The sequence below is a fragment of the Labeo rohita genome, chromosome 22, assembly GCF_022985175.1.
Source record: "Labeo rohita strain BAU-BD-2019 chromosome 22, IGBB_LRoh.1.0, whole genome shotgun sequence".
Classification (NCBI taxonomy): Eukaryota; Metazoa; Chordata; class Actinopteri; order Cypriniformes; family Cyprinidae; genus Labeo; species Labeo rohita.
In genome coordinates, this window is record NC_066890.1 from 19,870,934 (window position 1) to 19,882,591 (window position 11,658).

The window sequence follows — 11,658 nt, forward strand, 5'->3', positions numbered from 1 at the left end:
CGTTTTTTTTCAGTATTATTATTATTATTATTATTATTATTATTATTATTATTATTAGCCTATTATTTTATTTTCGTTTCTGTTCCATCTCTTTACTTAACGTTCTATATGTAAATACTGTAAATGCTCGACATATGTTATATGACTGGGATTTTTACTGGAATGCAGTTTAAAGGTTGAATTATATTTTATTTTGTTTCGTCTAATTATTAGACTAGTGTTTTACTGAGGAATGAATCATTCACGTAGTTTAATTTGTAAATGAAAACTCACTGATTTATCGTCACACACGGTCATAAATACAATCATAAAGTCAAAACTTTATTGGCATAATTGTCAAGCATTAATAAAATAACTGTAAGCATTAATAACTGTAAACGACAATTATGCCAGTAAAGTTTTGACAGAAGTTTTGACTGTATTCATGCCTGTGTCAATTGTAATTGTCAAGTGTCAATTAATTGTATTTAAACTTCTTTGCAAAATATAGCAAATACTAGCATATAGGGTAGAACGTTAGGCAAAGCCATACACAATAAATATAAACATATAGCCACTTATAAGTCACTTATAATTTATTATTAGCCTATTATTATTATTATTATGGTTAGGCTATTATTATTATTAACTGGTTAGGGCTAATTTTATGAATGCTTGACAATTATGCCAATAAAGTTTTGACTTTATGATTGTATTTATGCTCGTGTGTGACGATAAATGATTTACAAATGAAACTACGTGAATATATAGGCTAGTCTATTAATTAGACGAAATAAAATAGAATATATGTCAAATTCAACCTTTAAACTGCATTCCAGTAAAAATCCCAGTCATATAGCATATTCACATTTTTACTGTATCATTTACATTCAAAACTTTAAGTAAAGAGAAATTAAGGTAAAAAATATAACGAATACAAAGGAATGATACAAATATTACAGAAAAAAAGAGGATCAGTTAATGGATTTACAAGACTGTGGGATGCATGAAATGTTTGTAGGACTATTTGATATACTTTATGTAATATTTAATAATGATCAACTTCTTTTGAATGCTGTCTACATCGGGCACAGACAACATTCGCGTAGACAGCATATTATCGTTTAATATTGTATTAATTTCTATAATAATTAATATAATAATTCCTTAATTCAAAATGAAATGGTAATAAATCTATCTCTGATAATCCCGGGTTACTATGGTCACGCAGGTTTGTTTACGCATTAAACTCGTGGCCACGAGAAGCACATGTCGTTTCCTCAACATAATAAGACGTGGCCAAGATAAATGGATGTCGTTACCTCGACAAAATGATCTCGTGGCCACGACATAATATAAAAGTATACAAAAAAAAAAAAAAAAAAAAAAAAAAAAATGCAACTTAAATAAATCCAATAAATAAAAATATAGGCTACAACTGACTGTGTGTTATGTCCGCTATGCACTGGGGAAAACACCACGTCTTAAATGCATTAAACAACACAAATATATTGCTGTTTGCCATGGTGTATCGATTTGATCTATGATCGACATAAGGGCTGACATTATTTTGACTCACTGAATCTGGATCAATTTGGTGAGATTGCCTGAACTTAAATTGTCGTTTATGAAACCACTTTAGTCCTGATCGATTTGTTAGGTTATTTCAAGTCAGGTTTTGGACTTTTATCCCTGCTTTTCTTAGCATCTTTTATAAAAACAGCCCCCTGTTCTAACTCTGAGGATGATCACTTTATTGACTAGCACACTGCACAATTAAATGCAAACCATTAAGTCAGATGCCCTTATAAAGACTAACTTGCTCTTTTACGAACTTTTGCTCTTCACAGAAAAGTTGTCAATGACAAGCCTGACATCACCCAGATGATAATTCAAAGGCCAGCTCTTTTTACAGTAAACTAGGTATGTAAGTGCATTCATCCCATGTTGTAATCCCATAATTACAAGATTCCTTGTAGAACTCATAATTATTCATAATGTCTTTGTCAATCTGTTTCTTCCTCTGTTAGGATGCAGCTGACAAGACAGACTCCAGTATGAATCCTCAGCATTGATCAAGAAAGTCCACAGCTCAAAACCCATCTAGAGTGGAAATCATCTTGGAAGAAAAAATTGTAACGGATGGACTGACTGATCTCAGGCCTTCTGTGTCCATTGTTTTCAGACTGATTTATGCCCTGCACCTGGACTAAGTGTATGAAAAGCACTTTATATTTTATTCAGCAGGTAATGCTCAACCTCAGAAAATGTGAGTTAGCACCTAAAATTCAGTACTGAGTGGAATAAAACCATAAAAAGTTTGTTAAACTAGTGTTTTCATGTTTTATGTGGAAATGTTTTCAGAAAAAAAAATCATGTTTTGTTGTGTTTTTAAATTTACATTTGGAATTGAATTAAAATAGTATTGCATATCGCTTTATTTGTTTTGTTTTTCTTAATTTTATAGTTTAACAAATTGTAATAGTAAAACAACTGATGTAGATCTAGTAAAAATGTTTTCATTCAACCAATTAAAAAAAAATAGGGTAATGGTTGACATCTATATTTTATAATTTTAGCCAATGAAAAATAAATAACTTGTTCTAAACAATATTTTCTATGCCTATGAAAACTATTATATAAAGCTTGGCACAAACAATATTTTGATCTAAAGAAAAAAGAAAAAAACAACAACAAAAAAACAAAAACAAAAATAATTTAAGTTAACTGACTTTGTTCAACAAGAAAAATATACTTTGTGTCAAGTTTTATAAAATAGTTTTCATAGACATTATTTTATTTATTTGTTCCAACTTCCAAGTGGCCTATAGCCTAAGTTAGTAATGAATAAATTATGTTAAAACATGTATAAATTACTTATTCTTGAGAAAAGGCAAAAGAGCTGTGTGCTTGCACACATTTGAATAATGTCGGGCTGTAAACGGGTTCGGGCTTTTAAAAAGCTGTCCTATCTATTATAATATAATATAATCCTATCTATTAATCACTTCAGACTTTATGGTCAATAAAGAAAGTGTGGATAGTCTTTTTAGAGTCGTTGTCCTTAGCTCATTTTTCATTATATTTCATTTACAAAAGAATTTTTGAACGTTTTATTCCTTTCAAAGAAAGGTGTAAAAAAGTGCATGGTCTTGTTTGCAATTACATATACTGTGCATAACAAATGTATTATACCACCACCCAATGTAAGGTTTGTGCCACAGCTGCCCTAAACTAAGTATTGGTGATAACCAATGTTATGTTTGTGTCTGTAATGATTAGTGTAAGATCTTTAGTCACAGTAGTGTTTTGAATGCTAAAATACATTAACTATTGTTGGGACTGAATTGATTCAAAGATCGATTGCACAAAAGTTGAATCAAAAGCAAGTCTTTGGGAACAACTAGAAACTATTTGGAAGCCAGTAACAATCAGTAACAATTGAGACTGTGGAAAAGTGCAGAAAAATTATGATAGCAAGAATGCATGCTTTATCAAGGCCAAAAGAGGCCATACAAAATAAAATCAAATATTTGTTTATTTCTATTTTTATTTATTCCTATATCTGTATTTCTCAGTTCTACACGATGGTTTTGTTGTTATCAATTAAATCTTTTGACGCCGAATTGCCACTAATTCTAAAGTGAAAGTAAAATTCGCATTTGCACATTTGCACATTTGCAATGCACGGGCATTTACAAGCTATTTAAAAGCGAACAAAAGCGAATAAAGGCGAGGAAAAGAGGGAAAACTCTGCCTCACTGTCACAACCCTACTGGAAAGTGGGAGAGGCAGACACGTTGCCAGCTACATCGTCAATATAATTTTTTGTGTAAAAAAAAAAAAAAAAAAACAAGTTGGTATAATAACAGGTGGTAATTGGTGGTATAATACATTTGTTAAGAACCGTATATAGGTAAAGAGTTTTGTGAGGATTTGAACTGAAAATTAAACTTACAACTGGTTATAAGACCCTTTCTTGATTGCCAACGGCTACAAATTAACGTGAAAGCGCAAGGCTGACGCTCTGTAGCACATTCAGATTCACACATTTATGAGTGAGGTAGTTTCATTTCAGTTGCAGAGAATTGCATGACACCGCACACCATGCTGCTAGAATCTGTTTGAGTAATATATGGGCGTCGAAACGAAAGCGCGCGGGTTCACCTATATGTGTACATCCGGCGATAGATCGCGCATCCACTGATTTACCCAGGAGGAGAAAAAAAAAAAAAAAAAAAAAAAAAACTTTTAACAAAACATTCAGGCTAGGCTATGTTCTGGCGAAAGGGTATAGGCCATGGCTAGATAGACATTTGAGAATGCATCGCTTGCATTTGAGAATACATTGCTTGTCTTACACGAGAAAATTAATTTGCGTGGTGCACCCCTGGACGTGGTGCCCCTGGGCACCTGCCCAATTGCCCATATGGTTAATCCGCCCATGTCTGCGCAGAATCTGCTCATCTCAAAGGAGCCTGATTATGGCAAGCCGTTTTAACATTTAATCTAAAAGCCGTACTAGTATCTATTTGCATGCTACTAGTACTTATTTTTTAGTTACTAGTGTCTTTTCCATTAAGTACTAGTACTTATTCATTAGCTACTAGTACTTATTCTTTAGCTACTAGTGCTTGTTGTTTAGCTACTAGTACCTTTTTAAAAGATACCAGTACTCATTCATTAGATACTAGTACCTATTAAATAGACTCTTGTACTTATTTATTAGATACTAGTACTTATTCATTAGATACTAGTACTTAATTAATAGATACTAGTACTTATTCATTAGATACGAGTATCTATTTAATAGATACTGGTACTTATTTGTTAGATACTAGTATCTATTAAATAGATACTAGTACTTATTTATTAGATACAAGTACTTATTTCAATAGTGACTAGTAACTATTCAGTTGTTACTAGTAAAACATTTTCAATTTTACCATTGATTTCTATGTGATCTGTCACTGAGATATCAACTTTTCAGTTTTGACTAGTATGTATTCCAGTTGTGACTAGTACATAATTTTTATGTACTGGTAGTTAAACATTAGGTACTAGTACTTATTTTTTAGATACTAGTACCTATTATTAGATACTAGAACTTAATCATTACATACTAGTATTTATTTATTAGATACTCTAACCTATTAAATAGATACTAGTTATTAATTATTACATACTAGTATTTATTCATTATATACTAGTTCTTATTTATTTGATACTAGTTCTTATTTAATAGGTACTAGTACCTTGTAATTAGATACTAGTTCTTATTTGTTACATGCTAGTACTTATTGATTAGCAACAAGTATTTACTCAAAAGATACTAGTACAAATTTATTAGATACTAGTACTTATTTGAAATGTTACTAGTAAGATTTTTTATTTCACTAGTAAAATGTTTAATTGAACTCTACTGTGGCCATTCAGACTAGTCATAACTTAAGACGAGTAAAAAAGCAGATCTGACTAGTAAGATAAAAATTTTACTAGTAATAATTGTGAAAGATACTAGTGTCTAATAAATAAGTTCTAGTACCTAATGAATAACTACTAGTATATATTAATTAGTTACCAGTATCTATTCAATAAGTACTAGTATCTAATGAATGCTTACTAGTAATATTTAAATAGATACCAGTCACTATTGCAATAATTACTAGTCAGAAATGAAAAGATGATATCAAAAACAAAATAACTACCATTCCCTGTTCATTTGGAGATATCTTTAACCTCATAAAGTACTAGTAAGAATGTATTTGGAGATATTTTCTTTTAAAAAGATCATTACATAAACATGAGTACATCTCCACCGTCCAATCAGAGTCCATATGGCAATACAATACATTAATATGCTGAATTAATTTGATAGTTAAGTAGGGCTAAATGGATTTGTATGGTAGCCTACCTTGCTAATTGGTTACCATGAAAACACAAGGAAAGATTACAAACATGTTGTCCAACAAAAGTATAATGATATGTTTAGTCCAAATACACTTCACAACATCAGCTGAGTCTTTGAAATAACGTATGTTTGTGATCTGACATGGTTTTATTAAACAGAGGCAGAAATCATGCTACTTTAGACTATTCTAAATGGTGATAAACGCTATAGGTTAGCATTGCGTTTTTAATTTACTTTATTTTTATAAAAAATACCCGAGATGGCTTGAAGAACACAGATAAAAGCCATATATTGTCACAATAATTGTTTATTTTATTCATGTTTCATTAGTAAAACGTCTATCTACAGCAAAAGCTGAAAGCCTTTGTCCATAGAAGGGATTTCCTGGAACGTCATCAGTGAGTCTCATTAGTGGAGGGCGCCCTCCGGCGACAAGTATGAATGAAAAAGAAATGACATTATTGAGTACTCACTATTGCTCAAAAAACACTGATTTGGGTAAAAATAGCAAAGATAATTAAGAACTTAGGTAAACATTTGCAAATCCTTAAATTTATTATTATATTTATTCTTAAATGCTCAGTTTTTTATATTATAGTGAAATAGAGTTATTACAAAAGTAATATTCCTTATTTTGTCTAATGTTTCTATATAAAACTAATAACCATAATCTGGATGCTCATTTTAACCGGTTAACCGTTAACCGACAGAAAGAATTTTGACCGATTAATACAATCAGTTAAACGGTTTAAAAGGTAATTCAGTAATCAAAATATTTTAAAACATTTTCTGGATGTAGTGTGATATTTTTTTTCCCCCCCATATGTTTGGCTGATTGTGTGCGCGCGCGGCGCCGGCGCAATCACTTGATCTAACAGGGGAAACGACTCTTTACAGATGATCGAAACTGTAAACGGTTTGCTGTTTGTAAAATAAAGAAAAATAGCCGCTTTCAGCCGTCTTCCTTTCGCGCAGCACAAAAATGAACCAAAACTCTGCATACTAGCTACTTGTTGCACTTTTTGTTTGTTTGTTTGTTTGTTTTATTAAGTAAAAAGATTTATCTTATAGGCCTATTCATTCATTAGCCTAGCTTTATGATGTTTTTCTCCATTCGCAGAAGCTGCAGGTGATGCGACGTGTCCATGTGAATCCTCATGTTCTGTTGTTTGCTGCTTTTTGCACATGTAAAATTAATCCTGGAAAACAAATGTTGGTATTTTAACAGGTCACAGACACTTATCCTTTCTAAAATAATTAAATTCTAATTTAAAATAATCTTGTCGGTTAACGGTTAATAATCGGTTAACGTCGGCTGTCGGTTAGGAAAAATAACCGAAATGAACATCCCTACATAATCATTATTAGTCATATTGATTGATACAAAAAAAAAAAAAAAAAAAAAAAAAAAAAAAAAAACATTTATGGCCAAATTGTGCAGCCCTAGAAGTACAGCACACCTTTTATTTTTTATTTATTTATTTTTTTTATTAATAATATTTTTTGTCCTTTTTTCCAAATAAAGAAAATGCTTGTCCGAAAACCATAAGGGTTTGGAATCGGTATGCCCTGTACAGAACATTTATGTAAAAACATTCAATGTCTGTAGCACCAGTGCTATATGCAAAAAAAAAAAAAAAGTTAACATACAACCCTGATATGATATTCAGTGTTTTTACTGGAGGAAAAAAAGAGGAAATTAATACATAATACAATTGGTGTCTTTTCTTCATTCTGCCACCAGAGGGCACCCGATGACCAACCAAACACACACTTTAGGCTACTATGTTTACGAAATTACAGCGTCTACAAAAAAAAACAAAAAAAACAAAAACAAAAACAAAAACAAAAAAGTTTTCTATGTGCTTGAGTACAAATGATTGTTTTTTTTTCTGTGTGGTTTCATCAAAAAAAAAAAAAAAGTACATTCGTCACCTTGTTTCCGTTTCCTCTCTAATCTCTCTGGTATGTTGCTGGTTCATTAATATTCAACATACGATTACCATACTGGCAGAAATGCAAATTCAAAAAGTACTAGTATCTATTAAGTTCAGGATATCTCTGGTCTAAAAAGTTACTAGTAGCTAAAAAATAAGTACTAGTTCTATTTTTTCTTAACAGAAAGATTGTAATGAAATACTAGTCACTTTTGGAATAAGTACTAGTATCTAAAACATATGTACTAGTATCTAATGAATAAGTACTAGTATCTAATGAATAAGTACTAGTAACTTTACAAAAGGCACTAGTAGCTGAAGAATAAGCACTAGTAGCTAATGAATAAGTACTAGTACTTAATGGAAAAGATACTAGTAACTAAAACATAAGTACTGGTAGCATGAAAATAGATACTAGTACGGCTTTTAGATTAAATGTTAAAACGGCTTGCCATAGCCTGATGTCCTTCATTACTAATCATGATCAGCTTAGCATTAGCCTGCATCGTCACATGTCATTAAACAGTGACTACCCAGCTAACAAAAATACGTAACTGTTACGTGACTGCAAGGTGGCAACCTGAAAAAGACCCTTACCTCGCCACAACGTAACTTTGTGACGTTGCCAGTTAGTAACTGCGACGTCGTGGCTACGTTGTGGATCAATAGTTGTGTTCTGGTTATCAGATGGTAATTTTGTATAATTATTTATTTTCTATGGGCAGAGTTTAACCTATTTTATGTCATCATTTGCCCAAACTAATGTAATGGCTGTTCCAACAACTGTGAATGTTGATACAGACTCGAAATTAATTCAGATGATTTATTTTGAGAAACACACACATATGAATAGTAAAATACACTCAAATTATTAATAAAAACCGGACATACAGCGAAATATGAAAAAAAAAAAAAAAAAAAAACACTTGCTGTGCTCAGCATCATTATAAACAGCTATGCTAGCGTAACATTTGCTAGCAGACATTTCAGATAATTAAGAAAAATACCATAATCACAGAGGTATAAATATTAACAAACGTACTTAAAAGTATACTGTGGGTAATGTTAATTAACCAGTCTGAAGCAGTTGTCTAACGTTTTTTAGTATAACTGACGAGAAACTGAGAGAAATGTTGGACGCGTCACCTCCTCTTCAGCAGCTGGTGATCTCTGCGCGGTTTCCATGGTAACTCACGCCGCCAGTACTGTTCACAACGATAATACAAAAAAGGGTTTTAGACTCAGAAAAATGTATTTTCCTTTCTTGTAAACATCCTGTGGGCTCGGAGTGTCAGTTGCGGAGGCGCGGGACCTGTACGTCACGTGACTTACGTCACTATATATATATATATATATATATATATATATATATATATATATATATATATAACTTTTAAATAACAAACAGGCTTTGTCATCTTTTCATTGTTAAACACGTTAACAATAAATCCAAGCACATATATAATAAACAAAATAATACTAATATAAATAAAAATAAACAATAAAATAATAATAAAAGGTAATTATAACACATTTAAATTACAGTTTTAAAGCACTATTTGTTTTTAAATGTTTTATGGATTGAAATTCTAAAATCATTTTTAAATGAAATAAAAGTAGGAGAAACTTTGACAAATCTACATTTGTGTACATATATTAATAATTATATATATTAAATTGTGCAGCTTTGCTCATAAAATTATTTACAGATAACAGTTTCACATAACTACTCATTACTGTCATGTCAGTGGTAATCACGTAACCATACACATAACAATTAACATTTTTCTGTTTTACTAGGTGTGTTTGGTGATGAGACGGAACATGTGTCAGTGATTGAGGGGAATCCTCTCACGCTACACACTGATGTTAAAAAACAAAAAGATGATCTGATAATGTGGTATTTTGGACCTGAAAACATTCTAGTTGCCCAAATAAATGGAAAAGCCAATAGCATAAAGTTAAATGAAGATGCTTTTGGGAAAGTGCAGCTGGATAATCAGACTGGATCCCTCACCATCATAAACATCAGTACCACACATTCTGGACATTATAATCTCAAGATCAGCACCAAAAACAGGGTTTCATACAAGAGATTCAGTGTTACAGTCTACAGTGAGTATTTCAAATTCAGCATCCTTAATACATTACACTTAAAAAAAACAAAAAAAAAAACAATATTATATAAAGGTGCTTTATATACACCAAACTCAAAAGGAAATAATCAAATCAACTGAATTAGTCAATTAAAAAGACAAATCCAGCAAGAGTTTTTGATACATCTGAAATTAACTGTTTCTCTATTTAGAAAGTGAGACATTATATGATTCCAACAATTATTTCTGTTTTCATATGTTCAATCTACAATCTAAAATACAAGAAACAATTTTTTTTCTCCCCGTTTTCCAGCTCTTCTTCCGGTTCCTGTCATTATCAGAAACACTTCACAATGTTCTTCATCATCTGAAAGTTCATCAGTGTCTAAATGTTCACTGCTGTGTTCAGTGGTGAATGTGAGCAATGTGACTCTCTCCTGGTACAAAGGAAACAGTTTAATCTCCAACATCAGTGTGTCTGATCTCAGCATCAGTCTCTCTTTACCTCTGGAAGTTGAATATCAGGATAAAAACACTTACAGCTGTGTGATCAACAACAACATCAGCAACCAGACCAAACATCTGGACATCAGTCAACTCTGTCAGCCATGCGCAGGTATTTTAGTGGCGTTTATGTTTATTCAATGAAGTAGTCTCTGTCACTCATCTAATTAATGAAGTGATTTAAATTATGTAATAATTTTTCAGTTACTTATAATTAGAACTAATTGAATGAATAGCATTGCAAAAGTTTGTGACCAAGATTTAAGTGTAACCAGAAGTAATCTGGTTACACTTGTAATGCATCCCTAATGGCTACTGTATTTTTTAGTTCCTTAATGTATTTGACAGCAGTTTTTGTTTTTCTTTGTCTTTTTAGTTTCTTGTTTTGGACCCACACGTCTTCGAGTGTTTTTGCCTGCAGTGTTACTCTTTGCATTAGGTCTACTATTAGCAGCTGCAATATGCTTCAAGAGAATAAGAAAGGGAAAAAAGGCAAACAAAAACAATGGAAAAAATAAGACTTTATTGTGTTATTCAAATGTTGTAAAATTGGGCATACAGGCCAATCTTATTGATCCCTGAGTCTTTTTGGCAGTTGATTCATAGCCCAAAATTTAAACCCAGCCATATTGCTATGCTGGTCCCAAGCCCAGATAAATGGGGAGGGTTGGGAAGAACAACTGTCAAAGACCCTGGAAAAAATAAGTGTAATAATATATGTTTGAAATATGTTTATATTTATAATACAGTGGGTGTGGCAACATGTGACCAGGAAGATTTAAATATTTTAAAAATGTGTCAAAAAACAAACTATATATGAAGAGTTCTGATGCAAAACCAGCTAAAAGCCATCTCGGTCAAAAATGAGATAATGATACTGAGTGAATGCTCTTGACATATATTATACATCCATCAAAAACTTTTTCTTCAAACTTGCTAAAATACCAGCCTCAGCCCAATCAGAAGTACCAGTACTTACATAGAAACCTATACATCTGAGCCTGATAAAAATATTTTTCTTCACAGAAAGATGTCAGATGGATATTTACTATTCGATGTTAAATGTTTAATTTTTTAAAAATAAAACCCCACCTCTATTCAATATTGTTTTTGTATTGTCAGTTGAAAATATATCACTATACTGAAATAAAGTCTGCACCAACTTCCAGTTCACATGGACTGTAACGTGATCACAGTCTCGTTCTAGTTTAAGTACTGTCAAAAAAGTTCC

General features: G+C 31.6%; 1 protein-coding gene across 1 annotated transcript in view; it reads left to right on the top strand.

Moving 5' to 3' along the window:
* The window catches only part of LOC127154118 (titin), a 28,053-nt gene extending 16,599 nt beyond the window's left edge, over positions 1-11,454 (top strand). The window contains exons 2-4 of the mRNA XM_051095529.1: positions 9,628-9,942; positions 10,237-10,539; positions 10,804-11,454. Of these exons, the coding sequence (XP_050951486.1) occupies positions 9,628-9,942; positions 10,237-10,539; positions 10,804-11,009 (824 nt within the window). The 3' untranslated portion in view covers positions 11,010-11,454. The remainder of the gene's footprint in view (positions 1-9,627; positions 9,943-10,236; positions 10,540-10,803) is intronic.
* The last annotated feature ends 204 nt before the right edge of the window (positions 11,455-11,658 follow it).